The sequence below is a fragment of the Haemaphysalis longicornis genome, unplaced genomic scaffold (assembly GCF_048455015.1).
Source record: "Haemaphysalis longicornis isolate Haplotype H1 unplaced genomic scaffold, Haemaphysalis longicornis Haplotype H1 scaffold_1, whole genome shotgun sequence".
NCBI classification, from domain to species: domain Eukaryota; kingdom Metazoa; phylum Arthropoda; class Arachnida; order Ixodida; family Ixodidae; genus Haemaphysalis; species Haemaphysalis longicornis.
In genome coordinates, this window is record NW_027526203.1 from 262,140,113 (window position 1) to 262,156,911 (window position 16,799).

The 16,799-nt window shown below is 48.9% G+C and overlaps 1 protein-coding gene across 4 annotated transcripts in view; it reads left to right on the top strand.

Annotated features, from left to right (window-relative positions):
• Nucleotides 1-16,799, top strand: part of LOC144145129 (uncharacterized) — a 75,725-nt gene that overhangs the window by 25,878 nt on the left and 33,048 nt on the right. For 3 of the 4 annotated variants that reach the window (XM_077676640.1, XM_077676650.1, XM_077676655.1), the window contains 2 exons: nt 1,441-1,653; nt 2,713-2,956. In XM_077676640.1, coding sequence (XP_077532766.1) covers nt 1,441-1,653; nt 2,713-2,956 — 457 coding nt within the window. The remainder of the gene's footprint in view (nt 1-1,440; nt 1,654-2,712; nt 2,957-16,799) is intronic. The other variant, XM_077676646.1, reaches the window with a different exon arrangement.

The window sequence follows — 16,799 nt, forward strand, 5'->3', positions numbered from 1 at the left end:
CTTTCGCCTTTTAGTGTCCTATTTGAGCAGACACTTTCGCGAATAGAAAGGTAGCAGAAACTCCTGCTCGCTTATCCTTGCACTGTGTCTCTGCCCTGTCGCAGAATTAAACGAGCGCTATGAGGTCCAGTGTTCCATTCAAGTACTCCTTTAATATTGGCCATGTAGCTGCCCAGTGACTAAGGCGCTTTGAAATTCAACACGAGGTGCTGGGTTTGGCTTCGGGGCACCTAGAGAGCTCCAATTTGAACTAAACATCATTCATTCATTTGTAAGTGTCCTCGGAGACTACATTCCCGGTCACACGCACTTGCCGATATACTGGCACCGCACACAGCCCCCCTGAAACGTTCCGCATATACGGAATTATGGGAATACAAAATTTGTGCCTTTGTTCACACACAACCGGAATAAAAACAGGGATATGTGTCTGCAACATATAATAGGATACTGTAATACGTCAAAAAAAAAAATTGCTGCCCGTTTTATCTCTTTACGACCTACAGAAGCACGAAATCGTAGCCCGTGTGAATTCTGTATGCACGGAGTACACGGAAAGCATACGGAAAATATGTGCTGCCGTATTTCGAGATTTCATTAAAACATGAACGCAAAAACTGTGTCAAACATGTCTATTCTGAGTCTGACAAATCATTTGGTTTGTTTTTGGAAAGATCATCTGCAATGTTTACGGTTGACAGCGTAATACTCCGTATGAATGCCGTATTCCCTTAATTCCAAATATATGGAACGTTTCACTAGGGCAGCCGTTATTAGCCATGTCTGCCCCGAGGACCCCTTTTGGGATTGCGAAAGTGATGTTGGAAGCCACGATGAAGCATAGGTCATAATTCCAAACAATTTGTACTTGCAGCTTACGTCGTCCACACACTTATCCAATGCCCGCCTTTTCTGTTTGACGTTAATGACGATGCGCCTCATAATGGTAAACAATTTGTTGCTCGTGCATCGGTCTTCTAAACGCCGGTATGCTTCTTTTTCGGTGTCACGGTTTTTTCTTTGCCACAGCAGGCGTGTTGTGCAAAAAGTAGATGTTAAAATATGTGCGGCACGAAGAATTTAAGCGTGCATGTAATGCGGTGAAGCCACGTTTTTGCAGTGCAAGAAAGTGCAGGCAAAATGAAGAAAAGTATGCGGGGGGGGGGGGGGAGTGGAAAAGTTTCGAGGGAGGCTCGCGGACCCCTCAAACGTTCTTGCGGACCCCCTGGAGCCCGTGGACCCTCATTTGGGAACCACTGCACTAGAGAGTAAACCCTGGTTATAACTAAATCCCTCTATTCTAAGATCGCACATTACTCGAAGTGTTTCGAGGACCCCTCTTAAAGTCATCCCTGGTCTGTACAAAGCATCGCTTACGACGAAGTCTGTTTTTGGTCCCCGAAGCTGTTGTATGGCGATGGTTGCGCCCTGTCCGCGCAGATGGACCTGTCGCCGCGCGCCACCGAGTCTCACCCGTTCCAGTATTCGCTTCCCACGGCGCCCCCGAGGTTCCACAGCGCCGGGGACTGGGGCCAGCAGCAGCTGCCGCCCTTCGGCACCGTGCGCTTCCCGGCCGAAGCATGCCGCTTCTCCTCCGCCCACGTTCAGGACTACGGGTTCGAGGCGGTCGCCCTGCACCTCGACCCGAACCAGGTCAGGTCTGGGCGAACCTTTCACGGCAGGGGCCCTCGGAGATGCCGCTGCGCCTCTTGTGTAGTCTTTCGACGACATTTGCAGCGAAGCGGGCGATCGATACGAAGTAGACCGGCAGAAAATGATACCATATTCATTAAAAAAGATAGCAGCTGCCTTTCTAACTGATTTTAAAAAAGCACTTGTTGCCCTGTCTCCGCCCTGTCTCTCTTACTACGGTGGTATGGTTGAGCTATGTACCAGGACGCCCAATTTTCCACGTTAGTCTTCATAACTACTTGTCTCGGCTCGACACCGTGCGTCCCGAGCCTTTGCTGTGCCTACTCCTCAATAGATACGAGGATACGACGCTGTCTCGTGAACTTACTAGAAGCCAACGGCGTGCGAAGCCGACTGCCTGTTCAAGCCTATACCCCGATCATGCGTGCGTGCCGGCAAGCAAACAAAAAATGCTCAGGCTATGCACATGCACACAATGTAGCAGACTATGCACACAATGTTTCTTGAAAGTTCGGCTTAGCTTGAGGTGTCGCAGCCTGCCGCGTTACCTCTACGTACTGAATGGTTGTATTCATCCTTTCCCTCGCACTGAAGAGCATGCGCAGACAGCCCAGCCAGTGCGCTATCCATGGCGAGCCCGAGGGGCCAAGCACTGGAAGAAGTAGCGTGCAAAGCAGTGCTTTCGTGTGCGTGCATCACGTGTTTCTGTAGCCTTCGTTCCCGCAAACTCAGTCATCGCAGTGTTTTCACATATCAGTCGTTAACCGGTCGCCTAGTCATGTGGTTCGCTTGCGCTGAACCGAACGGACAGACGGCCCAGCCGCCGCTGGGCGATACGGCGAAAGTGTTTTCCCCCCTCTACTAGTCACGTGACACCGCCGTGGCAAAGCTCTGAACAAGCGAAGCGGAAATAGCTGAGATTGCGCGGCGGCGGCGGCGGCGGCGGCGGCGGCTGAGACGTTGCGACGCGATAATTGACCTTGAAATGCGTAGCGTAGTAGAGTTTTCGCTTTAAATGATGGAAAGAGCACGGATGTCTCGGGTTGATACTCCCTATAGCAGGAGCCGCAGCAGGAAGCCGCCGCCTCGCCCCTTGCTAGCGACCCAGCGGAGCCGCCAAGCCTGCAGCCGCTGTCGCCGACGGGCGCGTTCCTGAAGCGCTTCCCTTACGTGGGATCCCGGGAGGAGTCCCTGGCAGCGACTCAGCCGGCCCGCCTCGCGACGCCTCTGCCAGCAGCGGCGGCGGGCTCAGCTCGGGTTGCCTCGACGGAGCCGCCCATCTGCCGGATAGCCTATTACTACGGTAGGTGGGACTCAGTCTGGCTTTCATTCTCTTCGCTAAAGCTGACCAATTTACCCGTTAGACGGGGGAGATAGAGAGCGAGAAACTTTAATCAGGATAGAAGCGAGGATATCCGTGGTCTGGATTTTCAGTCCAAGACTCCAATGGTGCGACCGGTTGTCTTCGCCCTTTCCACTAACAGAAGCTGCGTGTCGGGGGCCATAGGTCGGCAAAACAGAAAGAACTCACTCAAACTCAATCACAATTTTTTTCATTCACGCTGTACTCAATCAAACTCAGACTCAAAAAGTTCGTCTGTTCACAAAATCACTCGTACTCACTCATCAAGTATACTCATTTGTAATCGTACTCACTTGTACTCAAACTCATTTGTCCTCACGAGTATTCATACTCAATCTGTACTCATGAGTACTGAATCTGTACTCATGAGTACTCACTCTGTACTCATGAGTACTCAATCTGTACTCATGAGTACTACTCATTTTTCACTCATGAGTACTACTCATTCTGCACTCATGAGTACTACTCATTCTGCACTCATGAGTACTACTCATTCTGCACTCATGAGTACTCAATTTGTATTACTCACGAATAATGAACTTATCTGCACTGTTAGCTAGGTCGTAGCTCGAATGAAAGACTAAGTAGAAAAAATAAATTGTTTAATTGATTAGAAAAACACAGGTTACATATAAATCAGGACCGAGGAAGAAAACGTCTGACGCGGTGCACTGTCGTTGGGCAACTTACTGCGCGAAGGCAAGTACATGTGACAAAGCAAAACGGAACGTAAGCACTCGCGTTGCGTCTGGTGTCTCCTCTTGTTCTCAGGCCGGGTCGGGTTCAGAGGAGCTCGGGGGTTGTCGGTGCAGCCGTGGCCGTAAACTGCGTTTTTCTGCGTGTCTTCGGGTGGCAGCTTTTGTCGTCCATTTTCTTGTTTGCACTACTGTACTCAGGAGTGCATATACTCAAGAGTGCAAGCACCCGCAAAAACAGTATTCATGAGTATTGTACTCATGAGTGCTGTGTACTCATGAGTGATGTGTACTCATGAGTACTGTGTACTCATGAGTGCTGTGTACTCATGAGTACTGTGTACTCATGAGTACTGTGTACTCATGAGTACTGTGTACTCATTAGTACTCAAACTCATGAGTACTCATACTCATGAATACTGTACTCATGAGTACTCATACTCATGAGTAGTGTACTCATGAGTACTGTACTCACGAGTAGTGGACTGACCCCTATACTCACTCGTCATCGTACTCAATATTTTTTTCTGGGTGTGTGATCACTCATCATCGTACTCACTCGTGAGTTTGAGTACAAATGAGTACAAATGAGTGTACTCACGAGTGAGTACGCCGACCTATGGTCGGGGCAGGAGCCGGCCAGCGTACTCTCCAACTGTTCACGTGAGGGGTTGGGGATGCGGGGAAGATCTGGGCTCAGTTGAAATTCCCAGGCAATCGTTTCCAGGCGAATGACATTCGGAGGTGATCTACCGCGTTGCAGATATTGCTTCACTCTGCACGTGGGCTGCTTCAGGGCGTGGTTCGACGCCATCTCGCGTGCGGCAGAAAGTGTACGTGCAGGAGTGGACATAGGTGTCAGGGGAAGAAGGCAGGCCTGGATGTTAAATAGCTTCGATATCGTTTGCATTTAGCGGGTCGGAAGATGGGGTTGTGGGCGGCTTCCTTTCTAGTCCGGAAAGCCCCTTGCGCGAGACAAAGGATTGACTGGAGTCTTTGGCGTGCCGCTGATAAGCTCGCATTCCCGCTGCTCCGGGTAGAGTGGGGGGACTAGGTTTGGGTGGTAGGTGATAGACCATACGAAGTGCCATATGGTGCGGGGTTTTGCAAGATGGTCATTCACATATGGGTTCATTGTGGGTGCTGTGTTTGTACAGAATTGATGAGTTGTAATACGTCCTGGTCGGTAGGCCTCACCGAAGGCGTACCCTGTGGTGTTGAGAGAGGTACGAGGCGAGGGGTAGTTGAAGCAGTCTAGTCGGTAGTGGTAAAGGATATCGGCGTAATGGCGTCTGACTGAGGTAGCTGAGGAATTACAAAGGTTTTTTTAGCTTTATGGTAATAACGCCCGGGTAGTTGTTCGTGGGTAACAGCGGCGTGATTTTTTTAGGGTCAGTGCGACGGGCGGCCGCTTATTTTTGTTTGAGTGAAGTCAAGTGTGATTTCATTCTGAATTCTTTGCATTTCATCCCTATTTCGTTTTTTTGTCAGTTACATGAGTATATACACACCGAAACGTATATTTGGTGGCACGCACCGTCGGAGGTTATGTGACTAATAAAAAGAATAACTTGAACTGGATTTGAACACTGACCACGTGTTGGGGTAGAAAACAGCGCTGACATCAAGGATAAAAAGCCTCATTAAGAGGCACATGAATCACAGCTAGCAGATATTCACAAACGTTGAATGTCGACGTCGACCTTCTTGCTTGCGAGCGTCGACGCGGGCAACTGCCCTCGGATGCACTGCAAGCGAGGGATTTTATGTAAGGGATAAGTACGGTACTGTTTGTCTGTTTCGTGTCTTCCGTTTCGTTTCTGTGCGCTGTTTATTCGTTATAACTGTGAACCAACTACCCGTCTTCACGCCTTAGTACCATACTCTATTCGCTGCAGAAGACCTGCAGGCACCTTCGTTGATATACTGTGATCACAACCACCACCACCAACGTCTTGGTGGTCTTCGTTAACGTCCTCCCCAAGACGGTCTCTCCCACAGGCATTCTTTCGCTCGTATACGCTGCGTTGACCGTCTGCATTGCTTGCTTTCTAATTCGAAAGCACCAAGTGGCCCACAGAGAGAAAATGCCGGCGTAGGCATCAGGAACCGTGGGAAGCGTTTTTTAGCAAGAGGCACGTCACTGCGCGACTAGAAACTGTGCTCTAGCCAAAGGTACACGCCAGTACACCGCAGATGACGTAAGGGAGGGGAAGAACGTAGCCGAGCCAACACAGGCAAATCAATTACTCATCGTCAACTCTCCCGGGATATGAGGATGGTGTTACATTGGCCAATACATCCCGTACCGAGCTACATCGCCTCCGTCAAGTAGTGGTATAGCGTGGTGGACGAGCAGGAGAGCGGCCTCGGAGTTGACGACAAAGAGTCTAGGGCAAAACTTTACTGGTTTTACTGCATGGCGAGAAATGAACAGCGACGATCCAAGAGCAGAACCTTTGCTGGCTAGCGTATAGCTTGATTCGGGCAGAGCAGCGCTGCTCACGGGAGCCCGATGCGGTCTCACATGGGTCGCTAAAACGGCGGAATTTGTACACAGAAGCGCCAATGGCGTAACCCCCTCTCCATTGCTTTGCACGCATCCCGAACAAAGTACACAGAGGCGAGGACACACGTTCCCGGTCTCGTGATAGCCGGCTCACGTGAGGGATCTCTGCAGGCGGCTTCCGCTCGTTGATTCAAGTCTCAACACGATCCCTGGTAGAACAGTTTGTTTTGCGATTGCCACGGGCGTGTTTTGGCGCCAGCGTGGGCCCGTGCGGCGGACGCACTCCGGCTCGTCGAAACATGTCTCAGGAAGGTGGGCTTTGCCGCCAAGCTCCAGCTCCCGAACCTTACCCGCACTACACCAAACTCGCAGCACGCATGCACGCACAGGGTAGCGGTGCGCTGAATTGTAACAGGGGGCAGAGCATGAAGGCAATTTTGGGAAACGGAAAGGAAAGAGAGGTGGATTTATTAGGGGAGGAAAGTAGAAGACGAGGGGAGTATGAGGGGGGAAGGGGAGTAGAGCCCGAGTGGAGGGTACGGGAGGGACATCAGGGAGGAAGATGTGATAGAAAGGGTGAACGGAAGCTGATGGAGTGGCCGGGGTGTGGGGATGCAAGGGTGGAGAGTAGAGGGGTGGGTAGTGATGAGGGAAGATAATTCAAATTGTGAGCGTTTACCGCGCCGAAGCTACGCCTGGGCGGTATGACGGGAAGTGTAGGACTGAATTAGGGGTGGTGTCAAACGGAGGATGAGAGAGAGACAGAGGAAGGTGAGTGAGGAGGGGAAGAGGGAAGAGCAACTGCTCGAGGATTTGGACGGGAGGTGGAGGGGAGCATTACATGGTAGGGGTCCAGGAACCCTACAGTCTTTCGATACTTTTTGCACCGAAACGATCGGATACGAAGCGATTTATTGTCGCTAATCACGGGTTGATTTATGCCAAAAAAAGACAGACAGATAGAGATGCACACGGACTGCGCTGAACGAGGACAGCGCAGTCCTTGTCGTGCATCTCTCTCTGTCTTTGTCTTTTTTTGCGCTGTTTTGCCTAGATTATGTTCCAACACGTCACTTTATGTACCAACACACCTAGCTAGAGACAGGGAACCTGTGCCACGGATCAACACTTTTAATCGCGATAAATTCAGACGAAGGACAAGGAGAGCTGCTGATTGATGAGTGCCGATTAAGTTTCAAAGTTTATTTTCTGGAATTACAATCGAATGGGCTGTACGGCGTAGTATACAAGAGGTCCCAAAGTTGGAAACCGCAGCGGGACCTCCTCTAGCTCGAACTAACACGTTAAGTTGTGGCACGATGTTACTGGAGGTTTAAACGACTCTTTCACTAAGAACTTTCTTATGGGAGGAACCTTGGTTCTCGGATTTATGTAGTTAACGAAATGCCGATTCACCTTCATTATACATATTGTCACGAAGCCAAAGGCGACGCAGTTGTCTTATTGGAGCGAACTTGTGCTCCCATAACAACTCAAAGAATACAGGCGGCGAAGCAGCAGTCAACAAAGTGACGTGCGAAGGTGAGCGCGACGATTCGAATTAAAGCCGCGGCGCCTGCTCTGCAGGCTTTTATCTTTCGGCGCGAGTGTTTCTGGAACCGTCGATTTGCATCCAGAACAAAGATTATTCTAGGCGGTTCACGTTAGTTCGGAATGCTCTCCTTATCAGAAGAGATAACACAGGCGGCATAGAAATAAAGAATGGAACACGCGCTTCTTGACACACAGATAACACAGACCGGCGGAGCCGGGCGGTAAAAGCAAAACATAAATAAACCAAATGAATGGTTCGCGGCATTATGATAGTGAAGATTTATGACAAATTTTACATGTTGTTTTATAACTAAATGTGTTAGTCTGATTTAAATAACTACACAGAAACAGTGGCAGTATGACAACATTATTGCTAAGGCGCCAATGCTTCTGCTCGCGCGAACAAGCACGTTGTGTTATTTGTTGGGATGATCACAGCAAGTTAGCTTGGTTTTGGGCGATCTGTAATTTTAACAGCAACAAATAATGGATGGCGACTACATGATTGCGACTTATTTTTAGTAGCCTCATCCGCTCCGATCAACCCCTCCATGAATATTCTGCTAAACGTCAGGGTAAACTGCCAACAAGTTCGGCGCAGACAAACTTATTCCCCGAACACGAACGCGTGGGTTCGATTTCAAAGAACTACCGAACAACCTGTCCGCAATATGAATAGGTGTATCTGTACGGTTTCAAAGATCTTGGGAGCATTGTTTATGCTCGATGGACATGGTGTCTACGTGTAATGCGGGAACAAAAAGCACTGAAATTGAAGTCAATTCATGTTCTCGCAGAAAATGTACTGGCACCTTCGCAGTTAATTATGCTAAAGAATTTCCAATTTCCGTGAGGCAATCCAAAATACGCTTTGAATGTTAATCTCGCATCAACACGAATCGGACAACCCCAAAATCAAGGAAACATCCCAAGTTGATATTGTGTAATTCCGTAATGCAAGTCCAAATCTATGTTGACACTTGTGAAATCGCAGTCACTGACCAAAATGAAATGTTTGACGTTTAGAAACCGCAAGGGGTTCCTTGTTCACAATCTATAGTAGTTAAAGCAAATCTAGCAATTCTAGGTTGAGCAGAAGTTGGACTTTCCTGATTGAGTTTCCGTAGCCCTGAACGGATAAAAAAAATTCCCCGCATTTCCCCGAGGGGAAGAATGTGAAAGTGCGAAAGCACGAGTTGAATTTGCGCGGTTCGGTAATGTTCGCGAAAGAGAGATCACACACACACAACTACAAAGAAAGGAAGATGCATTTATTCACAGACACCTATTTGTGTTGTCGTTGTACCTGATTGCTAGAGCGGATCTCAGCTTTGAAATTTCGTGTCAGTACTCCTTTAAGCGGGTGCATTAGCCCTTCTCACGCCCGATTCCTGGCCAATCCCCCACGTGGGTATGTGCCATGTCAGCGGCCAGGCAGCGCGCGCACCCGCAGCTGTTGCTATGCGGACGGCGGCGGACGCTTCAGGCTCGCTTAAGAAGTGCATTCGCACTTACAATTACTTTCGGAAAGTTGTGAAAGTATGCACTGAGTCGCCAATTTTTTCTTCTGCTTTAACTGTGGAAAATGTCAAGTAAAATGTCTGAGTTTTTGTTTGCAACTCGCCCCTTCCCTCAGCAGGATTTCCCGTTCACCCAACTATAGCCGCCCACGTATACCATCAACCCGCACCAAGTTTAAAATATTGTATACGAAGGAACGCACCGGTGTAGGGTTATCATCATCATCATCATCATATTATCATCGTCAGCCTACTCAGGTCCACTGCAGGGCGAAGGCCTCTCCCATTGACTTCCAACCGCTCATGTAGTGTGCCGCTCGAGCCTACGGTTGGCCGCCGAATTCACCTATGTCATCCCCCCCGTCCGAATAATGGCCCTCCTCTTCTTCTAGATCCTCTCTTGGTATCCACTCTGTTACCCTAATTGTCCGTCGGTTGTCGGTTCGTCTCACTACATGGCCAGCCCCCATTTCTTTTCTTTTATTTGAACAACCGTATATTCTACTCTAGTTTATTCTCTGGTCCAAGAAGCTCGTTTTCTGCCTGTGAGTGTTAAGTAGAATCTGGTTACAACGAACTTCGCGGGACCGCGGGATTTAATTCGTTATTTTGAAATATCGCAGTACTGAAAAACCATTATTTCCATGTCGGTAATGTAACACAACAACAAAAATTGCGTACCTTTGCTGCAGGTGCGAGTGTTGATACGCAAATAACAGGCAAAAACGCTGGGCACAGTCTGATTACAATTTATTCCTTAAAGAAATCTGTTATCTTCTTCTGGCGAGTAGACGACAGACGCTGAAGGACGAACGACTCCACATCCTCGACCTTCTTGTGAACGTCATCGGGAACATCTTCGCAGCGCCCGAGGAATAAACGGATCTTCTCGATCGAAACAAGAGCATCAGAGCTAGAAACAGTCGCTTCCTCTTCGTGCGTTGATACGGTGTCGGCATCTTCCGCATCATCTTCATCATCGCACTGTTCTTGCCCACGCACTTGGTTGACGATATCTTCGGTGGTGAGCTCCGCGGATGTAGCCGCCGCGCTGTCGCAGTCAACGTAATCGTCGAAGGTCACCGCGGTGTCAAAGGGGAGCTTCTCCGTAAGCTCATCCCAAAGTTCTGGGTTGAGCTCCTCTCTGTCCTCGCTCTCTTGTGGCACAGGTGAAGTCTTGAAAAGGCCAGCCCTTCGCCAGCAGTTGCTGATGGTGCTTGCCTTCACGCTCCACCGCGACCCCGTGAGCATTCCTGCCGCTTGACGAATGTTGACCTCTGTGGGCAGCATGAGTCGGATGTTAATCAGGAGGCGCTGCACAAGACGCTTCCGAAATTCGGCTTTCACATATCTGATGATGCCCTGGTCCAAATGTTGGAGCAAAGAAGTGCAATTGGGAGGCAGAAATTCAAGTTTCACATTGCTCAATCGCACGTTCACCACATGTGCCGAACAATTATCAACGATGAGAAGGATTTCTTTTCCTTTCTTCTTCATTGCGTCGTCGAGTTGCAGCAGCCACTGGGTGAACAATTCCCGCGTCATCCACGCTTTCTTGTTGGCTCTGTAGTCGCAAGGCAACGAGACAACGTTTTTCAAGCAGCGTGGCTTAGCGGACTTGCCAATCACTAGCGGCTAGAGCTTTTCTGTGCCCGTGGAGTTGCAGCAGAACAGAACTGATACGCAGAGACGCGATTTTTTTCCGCCCTTGCACTTCTCCCCTTTAAAGTTCATAGTTTTATCAGGCAATAGCTGATAAAAGCACGCCGTTTCGTCGGCGTTAAAGACGTCGTCTGGAGAGAAAGCCTCGACGATTTCTTGGAAGTTGTCGTTCCGCCAGGTTACTGCACTCTCGGTGTCTGCTGCCTTCTCTTCGCCACAAGCAACTTGCCACGCAATGCCATTCCTCTGACGGAAGCGATAAAGCCATCCGGCACTTGCATCAAAGCCGGAGATGTCCAAGGCGAATGCAAACTGTCGGGCCTTCTCCTGAATTACAGGGCCTGACAAAGGCACATCGTGTTGCCTAGCGTCCTTAAACCACGTGAGGACGGCGTCGTCAACCTCCTGGAAGTCGCCCGCAGGGGCGCCTTGTCTATTCAAGGTGACTGTAGTGGCGACACCGCGGACCCCGAGCCCATGTGGGTTGGACCCACCCACGCCCTTGGCTGTGCGTGGCTTTGCCGTGTCCGGGGAAAAGGGCATCCTGGTGGTTGAGCCAAAGCCAGGGTTGTTTTGGACCTTTATGGCCCCCTGGCAGAGGCAACACACCACTTCGGCCCCCGCTTCCCGTAGACGGTGCCCCCAGTCTGACCCGACCTGGGGGAAATCAGCCAGTCGCCTTTTCCTGTCCTCCTCTCCATTGTTTTGCTTTCCTATTGTCCTTCCTAACCCTGTCCTGTCATCTTCTTTTTTCTTCATTTCTCCGTTTTCCCCAGGCGGCGAGGGTTAACCCTGTGCGAAGGCTTCAACCTAGATCCCGAGCATAGGGTTATAGTGGCAACGTACAGTTAGCGTGCGCTGCAAAGCCACGTTCCCTTGTTGGGCTCCGTGGTGGGTGACTGGCCTTGCCACCGAATTCATTCCATAGTTTATGGCTTCCTTCCCCATTCCATCCAAACGAACTGATAGGCCTCCGAAACGAGGCCGCACCGAAGGAATTTTCAAACCGATTTCTAACCTCGCCTTCAACAACCCTGACAACTTCCCACGCTTCCTAGTGATGCAGTCAGCTGATAAAGAAACTCCCGTTACCAGCAAATCTGTATTTTTGGTTGCAAAATTTATTGAAGGTTTGATAGGAAAAAACTATGAAGCGAAAAAGCTCAGTTCTGGAGACCTGATGATCGAAGTCAAGAGTAGAGAGCAGTCCAACACTCTTTTGAAGCAAACCAAGCTAGCCGACCTTGAGATCACAGTAACTCCCCACCGTACCCTTAACAGCTGCCAGGGTGTCATCTCCGAATCAGAACTGATCAACGAAACAGACTTTGACCTGCTCGAAGGTTTGCGCGAGCAGGGGGTAACCGCTGTGCGACGCATCACCATTAGACGGGACGGAAACGAAATTAAGACGAAGCACATAATACTGACCTTTGATCGATGCACTTTGCCAGAGTACGTAAACGCAGGGTTTCTGCGCTGTAAGACCAGAGTATACATACGAAACCCGCGACGTTGTTTCATCTGCCAGAGGTATGGGCACGGCAGCAATTCGTGCCGAGGAAAACAAACGTGTGCAAAGTGCTCTGAGCAGGACCATTATGCTGACGACTGCAAAAGCACACAACTAAAGTGCAGCAACTGTGGAGGACCCCATGGAGCATACTCTCGCTCTTGCCAGGAGTTTAAGAAAGAAAAAGAAATCATCAACCTAAAAGTGACGCAAAATCTTTCATTTCCAGAAGCCCGTAAGCGTTATGCTCTGCTTCCTTCAGGGAGCTACGCCAGCGCTGCCCGCCGGGGGGTGGGGCGGCGTCTGGTTTCTGCGGCCACTCAGTATAGTGAAACTGACGTAGTGGCGCACACACCCCTCGAGGTGCTGCCCCTGGCAGGCCAAACAACTCGTGCATCGCCAGCAGTGCCCGCAGGCGTTGCACCTGACCAGAATTGCTCTGGGAGTGGCGTTGCTGTCGCTCCTCGACAGACCCCGACCGCCGAAACTGCGGTGGCAATGGATGTGGGTACAGGAGGCGCCTCTTCTGCAGCCATGTCCAACACATCAAAAAAGGTGGTGGCTGAATCTTCTGCCATCCCATCAAACGTGTTGCGGGATGGGCGCCGTAAAGCCTCCCTCCCGTCAATGCCCCAAAACCCGGACGAGGACATGGATGTCACGCCATCCCGGCCTGCATCGCAGTCATCTAAAGACCAGCGCGGTAGTTTTGGCCGCGGCAAAAATCACAAGCTCCCCGAGTCATTGGCCCTGATTCGGGCTCAGTGACATAGGGATCTCCATCTAAACAAAACGTATGCTCAGCACCTTTCTTCTAACCTTTTATGGCAGTTCAAAGCATTATCCAATGGAACTGTAGGGGATTAATTAGAAACCTCGATGATGTCTACGAAATCCTTAATAAGTACCATCCAAATATCCTATGCCTACAAGAAACACACTTAAAACCTACACAAACCAACTTTCTCAAACAATACTCGGTATTCAGGAGAGACAGGGACTGCTACACTCACTCCTCTGGTGGTGTAGCGATTGTCTTGCAAAAGTCTGTCCCCTGCTCACCTCTTCAGTTGCTCACTGCCCTCGAAGCTGTGGCAGTCCGAGCAATCCTCTTTAATAGGTTAATAACAGTTTGCTCTTTATACGTTCCCCCGGATTACCGTCTATCGAGCTCAGAATTCGAGTCCCTCATAGATGAGCTCCCGGAACCCTTCTTATTGGTAGGCGACTTTAATGCTCACAGTGAACTCTGGGGGTCTCAACGGACAGATGCCCGGGGCCGCTTGCTAGAAAAGTTTTTATTTTCTTCCGGAGCTTGTCTACTCAATAAAAAACAGCCGACATACTACAACACTACACACAACACATACTCACACATAGACCTGGCAATCGGCTCTTCTGTCCTCTTTCCATCTGTTGAATGGGGAGTTGACAATAATCCTTATGGGAGCGACCACTTCCCAGTCATCCTGAAAAGCATTGACAAAATCCCTAACAGCTTCAACTCCTATAAAAGGTTTAGGGAATCTGCTGCAGATTGGCTGAAATTTAAACAACTATCTCAGCTTTCATACACATCTTTAAGCCATTTGGGCATTGATGAAGCCTGTGAACTGATTACGGCCCATATACTTCATGCCGCTGAGTGCTCAATTCCACAAACATCTGGTGCCACACCTAACGCTAGGAGGCCGTGGTGGAATGACGAGTGTCGGCATGCACGGAAGGCGCAAAATAAGGCATGGGGTGTCCTCCGCAGGTATCCCACTTCTGAAAACCTAATTTCCTTCAAACGCGCGAAAGCACAAGGAAGGCGCATTCGCCAGCAAGCCAAAAGGGAGAGCTGGCGCTCTTTTGTGACTTCTATCAATTCATACACAGATACAGGCAAGGTATGGAATAGAATTAAAAAGCTTAATGGACATAAAACACACAGCCTACCCTTGGTTAGCAGTGCGGGCGACACCCTGGAGGACCAGGCCAACGCACTTGCAAAACACTTTCAATATATTTCGAGTTCTACTCACTACACGAATACTTTTTTACGACACAAATCATCCATGGAGAAAAAACCGATTAGAGATAACAGAACATCCGATGAACCATACAACTCGGATTTTTCTTCAACAGAGCTTTTGGTTGCCCTAGGAACATGTAAGGCTTCAGCACCGGGGGCAGATAGGATATCCTATGCAATGATACAACATCTGCACACAGAAACTCTCCAAACACTTTTGCACTTTTTCAATAAAATTTGGGCGGCAGGATACTTTCCGAGAGCTTGGAGAGAAGCTGTTGTAGTTGCCGTACTGAAAGAAGGGAAAGATGCCTCACTACCTGCCAGTTACCGACCAATAGCTTTAACAAGTTGCTTGGGAAAGCTTTTTGAAAAAATGGTAAATAAGAGGCTAATGTATTTTCTTGAATATAACGGCATCCTGGACAGTTGTCAGGCGGGTTTTCGATCAGGTCGAAGCACAACTGACCAGCTGGTAGCCTTCGAGTCATATGTCAAAGATGCTTTCATCCACAAACAGCACTGTCTTTCTGTTTTCTTTGACATAGAAAAAGCATATGACACAACTTGGCGCCACGGCATACTGCTTGATCTCAAGGCTTTCGGTGTGTCTGGGCGTATGTTAAACACTATTGAAAGTTATTTGTCACAGCGAATGTTTAGGGTAAGAATAGGGACAGTTGTATCCAGAACGTACATACAAGAAAATGGTGTTCCCCAAGGTGGAGTATTAAGCTGTACTCTATTTGTAGTTAAAATGAATTCGCTTGGAAAATCCTTGCCACCCACAATCTCCTACTCACTGTATGTTGATGATGTTCATATTAGCTTTAGGTCTTCCAACCTGTCCATCTGTGAAAGGCAAATACAGTTAGGTGTAAACAGGCTCCGGAAATGGACAGAGGAAAATGGTTTTAAACTGAATCCTCAGAAAAGTACATGTGTTTTATTCACAAGACAGCGTGGAATCCATTCGGAACCTGACATTACGCTGAACGGAGAACGGATTCCCGTCAAAAAAGAACACAAGTTTTTAGGTGTTATACTTGACGAAAAGCTAACATTCATACGGCACATAAAAACACTCAAACAGAAATGCCTAAACACCATAAACATTTTAAAAGTTTTGTCGCATCAGTCTTACGGTGCTGATAAAGATTGCCTTTTACGCCTCTTTATCAGTCTAGTTAGGTCCCGTATAGACTACGGAAGCGTAACATACGGGTCTGCATCTAAAACTGCCCTAAAAATGTTGGACCCAGTGCTACATTTGGGCCTTCGCCTTGCCTCGGGAGCCTTCAGGACAAGTCCAATTCAAAGTCTCTATGTAGAATGTGACCACTGGTGCCTAGAGCAGCAGCGTGCTTATACAGCACTGCTCTATGCTACTAGGACAATGTCTGTGAAGAATCACCCGTGTAGTTCATTTCTGAATGACGTCTCATCTGCCCATTTGTATTTAGCGCGCCCTTCGATCCTTGCCCCTTTATCCTTACGTGTCAAAGGCCTTGCAGAGGAAATAGGGGTGTCTTTCGATGAGGGCATGAAGACTTCCATCGCCGACGAAGTCCCGCCTTGGGAAATGTCAACGATTCGTTGTGACACATCCTTTAAACGCATTGATAAGCGCCGTGCACCTCGTGAGCTGATCTCCTAGCATTCTTTACAACTACAACACACATATCCATACACCTCATTTTACACGGATGCCTCGAAGTGTGCTTCCGCTGTGTCGTGTGCTGCACATGGCCCGGATTTCGCCAGCACGAGGACCTTGAACAAAAATACCAGTATCTTTACAGCAGAAGCTTATGGTATTTTAATCACAGTGGAGCACATTACACAGAACAAAATACAAGAATCAGTTATCTACACAGACTCCTTAAGTGTCGTTACGGCACTAGGTTCCTTTAAACCTACAAAAAATGTTGTCCTCAATCACCTTTTTAAAGCTCTCGTGACTGCTCATAAATTACAACTAAAAATACTTGTTTGCTGGATCCCTGGACACAGTGGCATTCTAGGCAATGAAATTGCCGACCAGAACGCCACTTTGGCGGCCCTCCATAGTGGTGTTGACGTCGCGGAAATCCCTTACCTCGATCTGAAGCCAGTGATCCGAAGGGGAATCCGTAAACGCTGGCAGGACGTGGGACACACACACAGAAAACAAGCTCCACTCAATAAAACCCCACCTAGGAAGATACACAACAGAAAAACAAAACAGATTCATTGAAGTATCGATTTGCAGACTACGCATCGGCCACACTTACGCTACGCACGCATATCTTTTAAATGGCACACCCCCACCGG